General features: G+C 41.3%; 1 protein-coding gene across 1 annotated transcript in view; it reads left to right on the top strand.

The window, feature by feature from the left end:
• The window catches only part of LOC133543903 (protein unc-13 homolog A-like), a 197,799-nt gene that overhangs the window by 91,480 nt on the left and 88,882 nt on the right, over positions 1–17,437 (top strand). Inside the window, exons 13-20 of the mRNA XM_061888799.1 lie at positions 800–846; positions 956–1,034; positions 2,500–2,574; positions 4,116–4,335; positions 6,620–6,847; positions 6,922–7,063; positions 7,144–7,313; positions 7,386–7,501. Of these exons, the coding sequence (XP_061744783.1) occupies positions 800–846; positions 956–1,034; positions 2,500–2,574; positions 4,116–4,335; positions 6,620–6,847; positions 6,922–7,063; positions 7,144–7,313; positions 7,386–7,501 (1,077 nt within the window). The remainder of the gene's footprint in view (positions 1–799; positions 847–955; positions 1,035–2,499; positions 2,575–4,115; positions 4,336–6,619; positions 6,848–6,921; positions 7,064–7,143; positions 7,314–7,385; positions 7,502–17,437) is intronic.

Below are 17,437 nucleotides of genomic sequence, written 5' to 3' on the forward strand. Positions count from 1 at the left end.
CTAGAGCAGTGGAAACGCGTTCTCTTTTCCATCTGGCAATCTGATGGACCAGTCTGGATTTGGAGATTTCCAGGAGAACATTACATTTTGGACTGCATTGTGCCAAGTGTGAAATATGGTGGAGGAGGAGTTATGGTGTAGGGTTGTTTTTCAGGAGTTGGGCTTGGCCCCTTAGTTCTAGTGAAAGGATACTAAAACATTTTGGACAATTCCATGCTCCCAACCTTGTGGGAACAGTTTGGATTGGGCCCCTTCCTCTTCCAACATGACTGTGCACCAGTGCACAAAGCAAGATCCATAAAGACATGGATGACAGAGTCTGGTGTGGATGAACTTGACTGGCCTGCACAGAGTCCTGACCTGAACCCGATAGAACACCTTTGGGATGAATTTGAACGGAGACTGAGAGCCAGGCCTTCTTGACCAACATCAGTGTGTGACCTCACCAATGCGCTTTTGGAAGAATGGGTGAAAATTCCTATAAACGCACTCTGCACCCTTGTGGACAGCCTTCCCAGAAGAGTTGAAGCTGTAATAGCTGCAAAAGTTGGACCGACATCATATTGAACCCTATGGGTTAGGAATGGGATGGCATTTCAAGTTCATATGTGAGTCAAGGCAGGAGGCTAAATACTTTTGGCAATATAGTGTATGTGTACCCAAGCTAAATGTACTGTATGTAATCAGCGCACATGACACAATGATAATCTTCTTAATATTTTAGCAATTGCTCTAATGGTACCCAGCTTGCACCGCATACACCTGTGTTCCCACTTTCATCCTTTGGTGTGGTCTGCAGGCCCGAGGAGAGAGCGTCGGCATCGCCTCTCTGCTATTATCAGCGGGGTGAGTACTGACAACCGTGACAAAGCTTTTCTTCACCTTTTCTAATTGATTCATGCACACTCAGGTTAACAACTGAGCCAATTATAACTGGTGCGTGCTTTCCCTTCAGGATGGGTGGTGCTCTTTACAGCATCGACAGCATGCCAGACCTCAGGAAGAGGAAAGCGATGCCTCTGGTCAGAGATCTGGTGGGTTTAATCTCTTTATACTCCCTCCTGTCCATTTATTGCTCGGCTTCAGCAGCAAGCTATTCTCTTCATGATCTTCCCTTCTTTTCCCTTCCATCTTTCTATGTATTTTAAACTACAATACCTTAACAGAGCGAGCTATGCAAAGATGTAAATAAGCCAATGTAGTTTATTTAAATTGTTTATGCATTTAATACTGTAAATCAGGGGTGTCAAACCCATTTTAGATCGAGGACCACATGGAGAAAAATCTACTCCCAAGTGTGCAGCACGGTACGATAACTTAAAAATAAAGGCCGCTTCAGATTGTTTTCTTTGTTTAAAAATTTAACAGGTATGTTCTAAAAATGTACAAATCGTAATGGTTTTGGGTTTTATTTTACATTTACATGTTGCGGTTAATAGTGTTCTATCTTTATTTGTCGTTATTCATATTTTCTAAATAATTGACGTGATGATCTTCATTAGTCAACTCATTGGTGTTATTTTTCATTCTATCAAGATCAATCAATCAATCAATGTTTACTTATATAGCCCTAAATCACTAGTGTCTCAAAGGGCTGCACAAACCACTACGACATCCTCTGTAGGCCCACATAAGGGCAAGGAAAACTCACACCCAGTGGGACATCGGTGACAATAATGACCCAGTGGGACGTCGGTGACAATGATGACTATGAGAACCTTGGAGAGGAGGAAAGCAATGGATGTCGAGCGGGTCTAACATGATACTGTGAAAGTTCAATCCATAATGGATCCAACACAGTCGCGAGAGTCCAGTCCAAAGCGGCTCCAACACAGCAGCGAGAGTCCCGTTCACAGCGGAGCCAGCAGGAAACCATCCCAAGCGGATGCGGATCAGCAGCGCAGAGATGTCCCCAGCCGATACACAGGCAAGCAGTACATTGCCACCGGATCGGACCGGACCCCCTCCACAAGGGAGAGTGGGACATAGGAGAAAAAGAAAAGAAACGGCAGATCAACTGGTCTAAAAAGGGAGTCAAAAAGGAAGATAAAAAATTACAGGATGTTATTTATGTAGTTTGCTCATTTTCCTCGACTGGTTTACTAACGTGTTTTTTTTTTTACATATGTAGCAGCATCATCTACAGAAATACAAAGAATTGCTATTGCGACATCTAGTGGACACATCTAGAACACCGGTTTCTTTCATTCAAAAACTGACTCATTTTTATACTTAGCACACTCATCCCGCGGGCTGGATAAAATCTGTTCTGTATGTTTGACACCCCTGCTGTAAATAATGTATGATATTTACACATCATGCCATAGATTTGTATTTTTTTCAAATCTCCCTTTTTCTTCCCACCTTCATGTTAATGCCGCAGGCTATGGTGAGTGAACACTGCTTGTTTTCTGAATAAATTCCACCAGTCATTATTACCACAATATTATTGCTTAACTGAAATATTTTTGAGGAACTCCCCTCTCTCCTGTCAATCAGTCATTGGTCCAGAGCTCCAGGAAGGCCGGCATCACCTCAGCCCTAACGTCCAGCACACTGCACAACGAAGAACTGGTCAGTAAATCATCATTTAATTAAACATACATACAGTGAAACTGTTGCTATTTAGATATATTTTTTTATAATGTTTGTTTTTATGTTTGTTAATGCCGTATTGTGCTGATCAGCCAAAGCAGCTATGCTAAAATGTTACACTTTCTGTTCTATTGTTGTCATTGTTTGCCTTTGTAAAAACATAGAAACAAAAAAAGTAACTACTTGTGAAGTTACTTCTTTAGCTGCAAATTGAACTGTGTGCATGTTTCTTTTGGAGGACATTTTCCTCCCAAATATTGAACACCTTCTGAATTGTCCAACCTCAGAGGTGTTCAACATTAGTTCCTCTGTATGAAACATTGGTCGTGTGATGGGTGATGAACCAAGGAGATGCCAAGAGCAATCGTCGAACAAAAAGCTTTATTTTGTTTCAGCGAGCCTCTGACTAGAACTGCAGCTCTAGGAGAAGAATTGCCAAATCCCTTCATTCTGCTGTCCTGTCTGTCAACTGTCGTTTAAATACCTTTACTGTAGACCAGTGGTTCTCAAATGGTGTTACGTGTACCCCTGGGGGTACTTGAAGGTATGCCAAGGGGTACTTCAGATTTTTCAAAAATATTCTAAAAATAGCAATAATTCAAAAATCCTTTATAAATATGTTTATTGAATAATATTTCAACAAAATATGAATGTAAGTTCATAAACTGGGAAAAGAAAATACAACAATGCAATATTCAGTGTTGACAGCTAGATTTTTTGTGGACGTGTTCCATAAATATTGATGTTAAAGATTTCTTTTTTTGTGAAAAAATGTTTAGAATTAAGTTCATGAATCCAGACGGCTCTCTATTACAATCCCCAGAGAGGGCACTTTAAGTTGATTACTTCTATGTGTAGAAATCTTTATTTAGAATTGAATCACTAGTTATTTTTCTACCTTTTTTTTCCAAATAGTTCAAGAAAGACCACTACAAATGAGCAATATTTTGCACTGTTATGCAATTTAAAAAATCAGAGACTGATGACATAGTGCTGTATTTCACTTTTTTATCTCTTTTTTTCAACCAAAAATGCTTTGCTCTGATTAGGGGGTACTTGAATTAAAAAAATGTCCACAGGGGGTACATCACCGAAAAAAGGTTGAGAACCACTGCTGTAGACCACCACTCTTTGTGGGTCTAGTCTTGGTGCCGATCAGTCTGGTTAACACCCAGTTTGCTGCTTAGTCTATTTTCTGTGAATGATTTGGGTCCGGTAACCTTCGACCCCTGTCCTCTGTCCCTTTTTTTGTGGACCTTCTACCGGATGTTGCTAAGGTCTCTAATCTTCCTTCTTAACCCGACACCTACTTCCTTGTGGGATTCCCACTATCTTGAGAACTGTCTGCAGCACTGCGGATGGACACGTGCCCTTTCACCTTGGTAGAAAACACTGTTTAAAGTACTATGTGACCAAATAAAAACACATGCTACTTCCAATCCTATCAGAAAATTATGCCTGATAAAATTAACCACACAACAAAACTTTAACCCTCAAGACTACCACGTCTTCCTTTGCAGAAGAGTCATGTCTATAAGAAGACCCTCCAGGCTCTCATCTATCCCATCTCCTGCACGACTCCGCACAATTTCGAGGTTTGGACGGCCACCACCCCTACCTACTGCTACGAGTGCGAGGGTCTGCTGTGGGGCATTGCTCGGCAGGGCATGCGCTGCACAGAGTGCGGGGTCAAATGCCACGAGAAATGCCAGGATCTGCTCAATGCTGACTGTCTGCAAAGTAAGAAAGATAACTCTCAGACATGGTCCTTGTGGGCAACAATATAGCAAAAATATTCACAACAGATATGAATTATTCATTCATATCCGAACCTCATGTTCAATTTTATTGTTTCTCTTCTGGAGGGGATATTAAAAACTATTCTTCTTTTGCTGACATCCACCTCGGTTACTCAGCGTTTTATAGCTCTGCAAACGTGTCTCTCATGAAATGTGATTTCATTTACTTCCCTCTCCTTGTTTTTTGTGCTGGACTTCGCCAGGCAATGTTAAATGCACTCACCGGCCTCAACATTAGATACACCTGCTAAAAAATAGAGAGAGCTGATTTAAAAAAAAAGGGTTTTTTTCAAAAACTGTTTAGGACTAATTTTCCAGGACTTTGTTTTAAATGGCGCTGTAAAAATGTGCTAATTTGAATTCAAACTGTTAAAAAAACACAACATTTTGGTGGAAATATTAAGGTGCAGATTGTAAAAATATTTTATACTTTTTGCAGTTACAGTCTGTTCCGATTGGGGCCATTTGACCTATCAAATCCACATGATGGAATTGCAGTGAAAAAAGTATTGGAGGTGGTCACACCCACTTTGTAATGTGCATTACCGCCACCTACAGGACTGGAGTGAAACACTATTGTCCAACTCTTGCATTGGATCTTATTCGATTGGTGTACCCAACAATATGTCCTGTACTTTAATTAACAGCCCTTTCTTATGCCAGAGCATTGCACAAACCCCAAAACCAGTGAAGTTGGCACGTTGTGTAAATCGTAAATAAAAACAAAATACAATGATTTGCAAATCTTTTTCAACCTATATATTCAAATGAATAGACTGCAAAGACAATATACTTAACGTTCGAACTACAGAAATTTATTTTTTGCTAATATTAGCTCATTTGGAATTTGATCCCTGCAACATGTTTTAAAAAAGTTGGCACTAGTGCCAAAAAAGACTGAAGTAGTTGAAGAATGCTCGTCAAACCCTGATATGGAACATCCCACAGGTGAATAGGCTAATTGGGAAATGGTGGGTGCCATGATTGGGTATAAAAGCAGCTTCCATGAAATGCTCAGTCATTCACAAAAAAGGATGGGGCGAGGGTCACCATTTTGTGAACACGTGTGAGCAAATTGTCCAACAGTTTAAGAACAATATTTCTCAACGAGCTATTGCAAGGAATTTAAGGATTTCACCATCTATGGTCCGTAATTTAATCAAAAGGTTCAGAGAATCTTTAGAAATCACTGCACGTAAACGATATTACGGACCTTTGAGCCCTCAGGTGGTACTACATGAAAAAGCGACATCAGTGTGTAAAAGATATCACCACATGGGCTCAAGAACACTTCAGAAAACTACTGTCAGTAATTAAAGTTTGTCTCTACATCTGTAAGTGCAAGTTAAAACTCAACTATGCAAAGTAAAAGCCATTTATCAACAACACCCAGAAATGCTGGGGCCGAATTCATCTAAGATGGATTGATGCAAATTGGAAAAGTGTTCTGTTGTGTGACGAGTCCACATTTCCAATTGTTTTTGGAAAATTTGGACGTCATGTCCTCCGGACCAAAGAGGAAAAGAACCATTGTTATAGGCGCAAAGTTCAAAAGCCAGCATTTGTGATGGTATGGAGGTGTATTAGTGCCCAAAGGCATGCATAATTTACACATCTGTGAAGACACCATTAATAATACATACAGATTTTGGACCAACTTTCGTTGCCATCCAAGCAACGTTGTCAATACCAAGCCACATATTACAACAGCGTGGCTTCATAATAAAAGTGTGGGTACAAGACTGGCCTGCTTGTAGTCCAAACCTGTCTCCCATTGAAAACGTGTGGCGCATTATGAAGCCTAAAATACCACAACGGAGACCCCAGACTGTTGAACAACTTAAGCTGTACATCAAGCAAGAATGGGAAATAATTCCACCTGAAAAGCTTCAAAAATTGGTCTCCTCAGTTCCCAAACATTTACAGAGTGTTGTTAAAAGGAAAGGCCATATAACACAGTGGTAAAAATGCCCCTATGCCAACTTTTTTGCAATGTATTCCTGCCAATAAATTCTAAGGTAATTAATATTTGTCCCAAAAAATAGTTTTTGAGATTCGAACATTAAATGTCTTGTCTTTGCAGTCTATTCGGTTAAATTTAAGTTGAAACGGATTTGCAAATCATTGTATTCTGTTTTTAATTTACGAATTACACAACGTGCCAACTTCACTGGTTTTGGGGTTTGTAAATGTATCATTCTTTCTCCCTTTTGCCCACTGACCAGGGGCCGCGGAGAAGAGCTCCAAACATGGCGCGGAGGACCGAACTCAGAACATCATCATGGTCCTCAAAGACCGCATGAAAATCCGCGAGAGGAACAAACCGGAGATCTTTGAGCTCATTCAGGAGGTCTTCTCTGTCCCCAAGCCAACCCACGGCACGCAGATGAAGCAGATCAAACAGAGCGTGCTCGACGGCACATCCAAGTGGTCGGCCAAGATTAGCATCACAGGTGAGCGGCTAGATTGGACTGAAGTTAGTCAACGCTGTGACATCACACACACTTATTCTTATTCCCTCTTCCAGTGTTGTGCGCCCAAGGTTTACAAGCCAAGGATAAAACTGGTTCTAGTGATCCCTATGTCACCGTCCAGGTTGGAAAGACCAAAAAGAGGACCAAAACCATCTATGGCAACCTCAACCCTGTCTGGGAGGAGACTTTCAATTTGTAGGTCCTCACCTAAAACAATAATCTGATATTTTTAAACCGTGTCTAAGGAACTCTTGGATTTTGTCGTGTGCGTGCAGCGAATGCCACAATTCTTCTGACCGCATCAAGGTGCGCGTGTGGGACGAGGACGACGACATTAAGTCCAGAGTGAAGCAGAAGTTCAAGCGCGAGTCTGACGACTTCCTGGGGCAAACCATCATCGAGGTCCGCACGCTGAGTGGGGAGATGGACGTGTGGTACAACTTGGGTGAGTCGCACTGCAGTGTGATGTCACCCAGTGACTTCTAACATCCCTCTGCTGGTCTTTCGCTTTCGTCAGACAAGCGCACTGACAAATCAGCTGTGTCGGGGGCCATTAGGATGCACATCAATGTAGAGATCAAGGGCGAGGAGACGGTCGCTCCATACCACGTTCAATACACCTGTTTGCATGAGGTAAGATCAGTGGGCCCCTGTTCAGCAATAAGTTCCTGACCTTTCCTCCTATCTTTCTTCCTAAGTGATTTCCTAATAGTAGTCCATTCAAATTCATGACGTGTTCTTAAACGGCCAAATTTTCCCACCTGATGTTCTTAAGTTGCTCAATGCCAAATGGTTAGCGTGTGCGTATCTATCATAATTTGCATATAAACACACCCTTATTTCCCCGATATGCATATGTAAACACTCTTAATTCCGTAATTTGCATAGGTAAACACCCTTAATTCCCCATATAGGGGCACGATTCCGGCGGAAAAAGCTGAACATCAAACACGCGGGGAAAACAAAAACAGATTGCAAAAAAGAAATTTGTATTATCCCGCGGGGGAATATATAATGTCAAAACGTAAGTTTAAGAAAGGGGGGACTGCTGAGGTAGCCTAAAGCGTTCGAATAAATATTCGTCACTTCGAGCAAATAGGTCTAGATAGTCGTTAAATATGCGCTCCCTCCCCAGTTTTTTTAGTAAAACTTTGGTAAACTATGAAACCGCACCCTTTGATGGATTGTTGGCGCATTAAAAATACGAGTATTATTATGGTGTGTGTGTATAAGGACCACAGAATGGCACTTATTAGCAGACATATTACCTGCCGTTTTGTTTCGCAATATTATGCAAAAGCAACTTTTCTTTCTGGTACCTAGTGCTGTGTATTTGGGATCAACATGAGTCCTGAAAATGTGCGCGTCTCCGTCATTGTAGTCCGTGGCGCCACCGAAGTCATAAGCTTCCACTTTTTCTCGACCTTTTTATGGGACATTCATCTTCCGCTGTTAGCATTTCTAATATAAAGTAGCATAACGTTCTTACTTATATCTGTCAGTAGACCAGCCATCAAGGCGCTAATAACTGTAGCGGGTTTACATTATTCACCCATGGAACTTTAGTTATTAGAGGGTTCTGGTCGGATGGCTTTTCACTGGACACATTTCCGGCGTTGATGTTGCTTTATTGAGCCACGGATGATACGATGCTGCTCCGTTATTGACTTAAGTAAAGTCTGTATGTCATTAAAACAGTCAGCTCCATCTTTTAAAACTCCTTCCACTCCCATCCTTGCACGCTACACCGCTGCAACAAAGATGACGGGGAGAAGACGCTGTCGAAGGCGAGCCACGTAATTAAGACCGCCCACAAAACGGCGCATCCTGAAGAGATGCTCAGAAAGCTACTAGAAAATGATCTGTAAAACACAATCTATGCAACATTTTGACCATGTAATCACCATTACATGTTATGTAGACCACAAGGAAGTGTTTTCCATTAAGAAAAAATCATAATATGACCCCTTTAATGCGCCGTATAACCCGGTGCGCCTTTTGTATGAAAAAAGACCTGGCTAGACCCACTCATCTGCAGTGCGCCTTATAATCCGATGCGCCCTATCGTCCAAAAAATAATGTATACTAGTGGTGTTCTTCAAGGTTTCATTTATGTCCTTTCTTTTTCATCATTCGGGCAATTGAACTGGTGACCCACAAGTTAAGTTCAAAATTATTGTGAGAGACGTGCATGTTTGCAGCAGATTATTTAAACTCTTGATCAGGGGTGGGCAATACGTCGATCGCGAGCTACCGGTCGATCGCGGAGGGTGTGTCAGTCGATCGCAAGCCAGGCATTAAAAAAAATAGATATAAAAATGAGCAATCATCAATCTTCACAAAGACTCCACTTTCGTCAGTTGTTTGACATTCTCGGCACCCGAGGACCTGGTGAGATGACGCTGGCTGCTGCAAGCTCATTATTAAGAAAAAATCACTGACAGGACAGAGAGAAACACTTTTTATTTCAACAGACTCTTGGGCCGTACCTGCTTTCAAAATTCTAAAGACCGACTGCACAGTTCCTGTCTTCACCATAAAAGCCCTGCTTCATCCTGCCTGTGCTAACAAAATAAGAGTTTCAGAAAGCTAGCGTGCACAAGCTAGCAAGCTACGGAGTTTGATGCCAATGTATTTCTTATAAAGTTGTTGCACCTTTCCTGCTTCCGGCGCCTAGACCGTAGTCAAGGAGTGCAGGGGAGACACTTCTCCATGGCCAATGGATTCTCGGGGTGGGTCTTCACAATTCTGGACTCTATGGCAAAATGACGAGTCCAGTGATTAGTTGCAAATCGTGGCTTTTTATTTCCGTCTTGCACACAGTCAAAATCCACACAAAAACACTAGCCACTCCCCCGCCCTCAGCGACCGCTCCCTCCCCTCTCTTGCCCACACACTCACTGACGTCACTCACCTGCTGTCACACATTAAAGGGCCACACACACATATGCTACTCTCATAACAAAGTGTTTAAAAAGGAGTATGCAAGTTGGACAAATGAGATGCCAAATCCAACCACTTTCTTGTGGTATTAGACAGAAAGGAGGACTTCTTTTCACCTCCATTTGAAAATGCGGACGTTATCAGCACCACTGTCTGATTCCAATCAATGCAAGTCATCAGAATCAGGTAATACACCAACTTATATTCTTGTCTTCATGAAAGAAAGGAATCTACCGGTATATGTGTTAAACATGCTTGTATTATTAAACACCATTAACTTGTTAACAAAAATGTATCTTTCATAAATAAATAAATATAAATAATAAATATGAAAGGTAGATCTCCTAGACTTGGTGAATTGAAAAGTACTTCGCCTGCAGAAAACTTGTGGCCACCCCTGCTCTAGATGGTCTACGGATGTTCTCATCCATCCAGGTCATTGTATTCTCAGGGCATTCAATCGATCGCAACTGGACTGTTTGGGTTGTCTTTGAAGACATTTTGCCAAATAGGCTTCATCAGTTCATGTTCGTAGACTTGGATCGGTCGGATCTAAGTCTATAAGACCTCTTCTAAAGCAGTGGTGACAAACTCATTTTAGCTGAGGGACCGTTTGGGGGAAAATCTGTGCACACACGGGCCGGACTATTAAAATCATGGCATTAAAACTAAAAAATAAAGACAACTGCTGTTTGTTTTATTTGTATTACTTTTACAAACACATTCTGAAAATATTACAATAGAAATATAGAAAGAAATACAAGCAGCGGTAAAGTTTAGATCCATGAAGAAAAGAAGAAAGTAAATACATTTTTATAACTGAATAAATTTACATATGCATAAAAATGGGTTTTCTTTTGTATTTTTTTGTTTAATGAGTTAAGTAACATTTATGACAAGCTTTTTCCAAAACACGATATAGAATGTGAGGTATAACATGATAATGCATTTATTGTTTGTTTTCAAAACGGCTACAAAAAAGTGGGACCCCATTTTTATGACTTTATCCAGGGACCCCATTTTGAAAATTCTTAGCGCCAACGCTGATGGAGTGTTGGTGCGTACAAAACAACAGCAGCAGCGGCTGTGGCCTGCGGGCCGGTTCTAATGCTACCATACTATACCAACTTTATTTATAAAGCCCTTTAAAAACAACCACAGTTGAAGAACAAAGGGCTGTACACCACAATGAAATACAGTCAAAGGTTTTCGTACTAATCAAATATCATCCCGGGGGCTATAGATAATTCATTCGTGGGCCGGACATGGCACGCGGGCCCTGACTTTGAAACCCCTTATCTAAAGTGTCTCGTAAGACAAACCAAGCAGTCCAGTTGCAATCGATTGAATGCCCTAAGAACACTAGAGTGCTTTCAAAGAGATGATCTTTGACTAACTTTTTTGCAGTATGTCCTTAAAAACAACAGAGCGCTCCTGTAACTCTGACACAATAAATAAACCAAAATCAAATGTGTACTGTAGAGTCGTGTTTTTCAAAATTTTTTGAGCCAAGGCACATTTTTTGCATCCAAAAAATCCGGAGGCGCACCACTAGCAGAAATCATTAAAAAACTAAACTTAGTTGACACTAAAGAGTCGTCGTCGCAATTGTTGGATATGACTTTAAACCATAACCTAGCATGCATCAATGTAGCTCTTGTCTCAAAGTAAGTGTACTGTCACCACCTGTCACATCACTCTCTGACTCATTTTGAGTTCTTTGCTGTTTTGCGGTGTGTAGTGTTCTAGTTCTTGTCTTGTGCTCCCATTTTGGTGTTTTTTTTCCCTTTTTTGTTGGTATTTTCCTCTGGAAGTTTCATGTATTCCTTTTGAGAGATATATCCCGCGTCTACTTTGTTTTAGCAATGAAGAATATTTCAGTTGTTTTTATCCTTCTTTGTGGGGATATTGTTGATTGTCATGTCATGTTCGGATGTACTTTGCGGACGTCTTGTTTGCTCCACAGTAAGTCTTTGCTGTCGTCCAGCATTCTGTTTTTTTTTACTTTGCAGCCAGTTCGGTTTTAGTTTAGTTCTGCATTGCCTTCCCTAAACTTCAATGCCTTTTCTTAGAGGCACTTACCTTGTTTGTTCTAGTTTTAAGCAATAGACACCTTTTTACTTGCACGCTGCCTCCTGCTGTTTCCGACATCTACAAAGCGATTAGCTACCTGCTGCCACCTACTGATACGGAATTGTATTACACGCTTACTCTGCCTGATCTCTAGACAGCACTGACTCAACAACACGTTTGCAGACTCTACTTACCGGTTTGCAAAAAATATCTTTAAACCAAATAGGTGAAACGAGATAATCTCCCACGGAACATTAGTGGTTGAAACACACTGCTGATGAGGACACTGGTTTTCTGGAAAATACACAATAAGACTAATAGTGAAGGGAGAAGTCCTTAGCCTTCTGGAAATGTGGCCCCAACACAATTTTAGTTAAGTATCCCAAACCTGTTCACTGCAATAATGACAATAAAACTCTATTCTATTCTGACCTAAGAGAGTGTCAGTCATGTCAGCTTTACCAAATTTCTAAAAAAAAATGAAGAACATTTTATTTTTCTCTTTGTGGGTTGAGAATTGACCTGTTAACAGGTTCTGCTGCATATTACAGGGTGTAATGTGCTTTTGACCCTGAACACAGTGTACGGTGTGTAGAAAATGGATGAATGGTGTTACACCACCAACAGAGTCTATTAATTGGGTGTAGCTCTTTACTAATGATCAGTTCTGTGATGGATCTTCGACTAAATGCACTTCACTTGAGAGATGTCTTTGTTCAAGTGAGATAAAGGGCACATCTTGACAGCATAGACCACAAAGACATTTCCGCTCATTCTGGCTGTGGAAAACTCTGCTGATTGATTGTGGACCATTCACTGCCTGGAATGGAGTCATTACTCAACTCATTACTCTCCGGAGCACATTAGCTGAATCTTAAACAAGAAATAACCGCAATTATTATTGCGGTGCGTCAGTGGTAGTATACTGCATGGTAAAATTGGATTGTTTTAACACAGCATAATACTTTAGAGCAGGGGTGTCAAACGTACAATCCGCGGGCCGGTTCAGGCCCGCGGGATGAGTTTGATAAGGATAAAAATTTGCCGAAATTTTTGAATGAAAGAAACTGCTGTTCTAAATGTGTCCACCAGATGTCACAATAGAAATTATTTGTATCTTGATACTATATATGTAAAAAACAAAACAAAAAAAACACATTTGTGCACAAGTCGAGGAAAATGAGCAAACTACTTAAATAACATCCTGTAATTCAATTTTGATTTAATTTTTTTTGTCGTGATAAATTTAAAGTTAACATCAATGAGTTGACTGATTAACATTATCACATATTGTATTCAGAAAGTATAAATAACGACAAATATAAAATACTATTCACTGAAAAAAAACAAAAAAAACATGATTTGTAAATTTTTAGAATGTCCATCCATTATCTTCCGCTTATCCGAGGTCGGTCAGCAGCCTAAGCAGGGAAACCCAGACTTCCCTCTCCCCAGCCACTTCGTCTAGCTCTTCCCGGGGGATCCCGAGGCGTTCCCAACGTGTCCTGGGTCTTCCCCGTGGCCTCCTATTGGTTGGACGTGCCCTAAACACCTCCCTAGCGAGGCGTCCGGGTGGCATCCTGACCAGATGCCCGAGCCACCTCATCTGGCTCCTCTCGATGTGGAGGAGCAGCGGCTTTACTTTGAGTTCCTCCCGGATGGCAGAGCTTCTCACCCTATCTCTAAGGGAGAGCCCCGCCACCCGGCAGAGGAAACTCATTTCGGCCGCTTGTACCTGTGATCTTATCCTTTCGGTCATGACCCAAAGCTCATGACCATAGGTGAGGATGGGAACGTAGATCAACCGGTAAATTGAGAACTTTGCCTTCCGGCTCAGCTCCTTCTTCACCACAACGGATCGGTACAACGTCCGCATTACTGAAAATGCCGCACCGATCCGCCTGTCGATCTCACGATCCACTCTTCCCCCACTCGTGAACAAGACTCCGAGGCACTTGAACTCCTCCACTTGGGGCAGGGTCTCCTCCCCAACCCGGAGATGGCACTCCACCCTTTTCCGGGAGAGAACCATGGACTCGGACTTGGAGGTGCTGATTCTCATTCCGGTTGCTTCACACTCTACTGCGAACCGATCCAGTGAGAGCTGAATATCCCGGCCAGATGAAGCCATCAGGACCACATCATCTGCAAAAAGCAGAGACCTAATCCTGCGGCCACCAAACCGGAACCCCTCAACGCCTTGACTGCGCTTGTTCTATTTTTAAACAAAGAAAACAATCTCAAGTTGTCTTTTAAGTTATTGTGCTGTGATTTTACCAGTCCGGCCCACTTGGGAGTAGATTTTTCCTCCATGTGGCCCCCCATCTAAAATTAATTTGACACCCTCATATGCAAGGAAGGATCTGCTTTGTGTCTGCTTATATCCTACTTAACTTTCGCCAGTCCCACTAGACATACCAAGAAGCTTCTTCGTAAATGTATTTTAAAACTCATGATAGGAAGTTGCCATTTGTTATATGTACTTGTTACATCTTTGTTGCATGGGACAATGCACATTAATAAACATATAAAATGTAAAGGTGCCATTTCGTAACCAAAAACTAGGCTCCATCTGCAGTCTGCGCCAGGTTGATGACCTAAGATCAGGGCAGATGAGGAACAAAGTGACCATACTTGTTAAAGTGCATAAGGCAGATGGAGACGTGCTAAATTGTTGCATATAATAATTGTGCTGAATGAAGAAGATACACATCTCCTTTGGCCTATAAGTTAAACTCACATAGTCCTATTACACAAGAAGTTAGCAATAATAGATATATTTATGCATGGAAAATTGGACCAAAAAATACCTAACATTAGAATCAGAATAATTTTTATTTGTCCTTTCCAACATGTACAAGACACATCAGAACTGAATTGACATTTTCGGCACAGTCCCGCTAAGAGCAGACATACGTTACAGGGGGGGGACAAGACGAGACCGCCGACGGATCAGCCGGTTACAGCGCTCCTTAAAAAGATAAGAAAAGGGTGACACTAGGGGGGGGAGTGTAAAAAAATATCAGTCCAAGGCTAGACCCTCAGGAGGGGTCTAGCCTGAGTCCAAGGAAAAAACCTCCCATAGCATGGCACACATTAAACATACATATATCACACCAACTTTCAACAGAGGGAGGGGTGGGTTTGCTTAGGCCCGCTGTTCGCTCTGTAGCGCCGCTCAGCCATCCACAACCCCAGAGGAGATAAGCGGTGGTGAGGGTGTTGATTCAAGGGTAGGGGTCATGTGTGTGCGTATATGCGCAATTAACTCTGGAGAGGTGGTGAATGTTTTTGTATGGCTGTGGCCGATAAAGTTCGGCTACAGATGTTGTTGACAAAAAGGAAGGTCAAAAGCGTCTATCTTGAGGAGTCTTTGGGAGATTTCCTTCAGAACAGCCTGTTCCATGCCAAGGCCATTCAGGGAGTCCAAATCGTAGATAAAAAGTTGTTTTCCTTCGAGAAAACAAAATATTGACTTATCTTCTCTGTTGTCCATGCTGGATCTCTTTCAGTTCCAATTAATTATTCCTTCTCTGCAAACTTTTCCAAGATGAGATCCATTTTGCGATTCAACTCAGAAATCGCACACGTCTGTGTTCCCACAGCCCGACCCAATTCTGCAATTGCGTTGAACAACCGTTGGGCCCTTTGAGTGGCTGCCTTCGTCTTCCGAATTTGTCGATACACCAGAGCAATGCCCAGCCCAATCAGCAAGTGCCCCGTGATCACAGCTCCAAATAGGTAGATGTCTTCGACGTCCTCGATGGAAAGAGCTGAGAGGCACATGATCCTCCATGAGTCCCGCACTTAACCCGCAGCGATGGTTCCATCAGGGCAGTCAGGCTCCCCCGAACCTCTTTTTCTTGTCGAAAAGACTGTGTCAATTGCGTTAAGAGTCCAGATGATCATATTCATATTGAAATTTAGATTAGAGGACAGCGCAAAGAAAGAGGCTTTTAAAAAGTTCAGACATATCTACATATGAAATATTGCACAAAATATGAATAGGAATGGAAATCGAAATCCATAAAAATATATGGGAGCTAATAGCAAGTATTTTGAGCTTCATTTTATATCCATGCTCTTCTCCTTAAATGTGATGTATCACCTATAACCCATCAGATACTGAGTTAAAACCAAAAGTCTATAGAGAGGGTTTTTTTCCTAAGGAAAAGGCCACCAATTGAGCGCTATGGTGAGATTTTTCATGTGTTCATTATTCACGCATTTTTTTGCCATATTTATCTGCCACCCATGGAAGGCCGGTCGGTGACAATAATGCCTACATTAAACCGGTCCCTGGACCGAAAAATGTTGGGGACCCTTGCTATACAGGAACACACTTGCACTATATTGCACTGCAAAAACTGAAATCTAAGTAAAATTTAATATCTCAAACAAGGGTGATATTTGCTTATTTTCTGTCTAATAAGATAATTATTTTCACTCAGCAGATTTTACTTGTTTTAAGGGTTTTGGTCCTAAATTATCTCAGTGAGATATTGCAGTTTGTTGCTGAGATTTGATGACCTATATTGAGTAAAACATTCTTGAAACTAGAATATCAACTGTCAAAGCTTTGTCAACACTTACAAGTATAAAACTACTTTTTTAAAATAATTTCTTATTTCAAGCCTGAAAAAAAAATCATGACTTTGACACAATTGTGTCTCATATTAAAACAGACGACAGCCAAATGGACTTTGCTGTTTTATTTACAATGAAACGAGAAAATACATACTCATATAGTAATACAGTTGTCATTAGTGAGAATATACTGTACTTATTTTAATGTATGTTTGGAGTTCATTGAGGTTAGCTAATTTTACTTGTTTTGGAAAGTCTTAATAAGCCAAATTGTCTTGTTGTATTGGCAGATATTTTGCGTAGTTCAAATAAAATACCCCTAATTTTATTTTTTTTTCTTGTTTTTTTGTACAAAAAGGTCAATTTTTCAGCGTATTTAAAATTCAATAAACCCACTTCAGCAATTAATACATATCTTACGTGGTACTGTCAAAATTAAAATAGTTGTAAAAAAAAAAAAAAAAAAGAAAGAAAATATTTAAACTCACAATTTGTAGCACCCATCCGACGCAGTGTAAGTCAGTGGTACCGTCGTAGTCGTGTGAAAGTGGCGAAAAAACCATTTCGCCGCCAGTGTTGTACCAAAATGTGATTGGCTGCCAGAAAATTGACTTCCTTCGCGGAAGCGCGCCCCGCTCGCTAAACCCGCATTGCTCGGCTCTGTCTGTCCACACTTTATTTTCGTGGTTATCGTACCGGCAAGTTTTCTGTAGCTTTCTATGACTCGTATAGTTCCCGTGCCACTTCCTGTTTTAGCAACCTGTTTTAGCGTGAGGCCAGCTAGAAGGCCTTACTGTCAACTCGCAATTGTCTATCAACTGTATGTCCCCGTGCACTGTAAGTGAACGGACAACCGCATTGTTGATTCTGAAGGCTCCGGGCAGATTTGGTACAGCATGGCAACATGAGCTAGCTGAATTCTGATTGGATACAAACTCCAAACTAAAAACTCCAGCATAGGAAAGA

The sequence above is a fragment of the Nerophis ophidion genome, linkage group LG26, assembly GCF_033978795.1.
Source record: "Nerophis ophidion isolate RoL-2023_Sa linkage group LG26, RoL_Noph_v1.0, whole genome shotgun sequence".
Classification (NCBI taxonomy): Eukaryota; Metazoa; Chordata; class Actinopteri; order Syngnathiformes; family Syngnathidae; genus Nerophis; species Nerophis ophidion.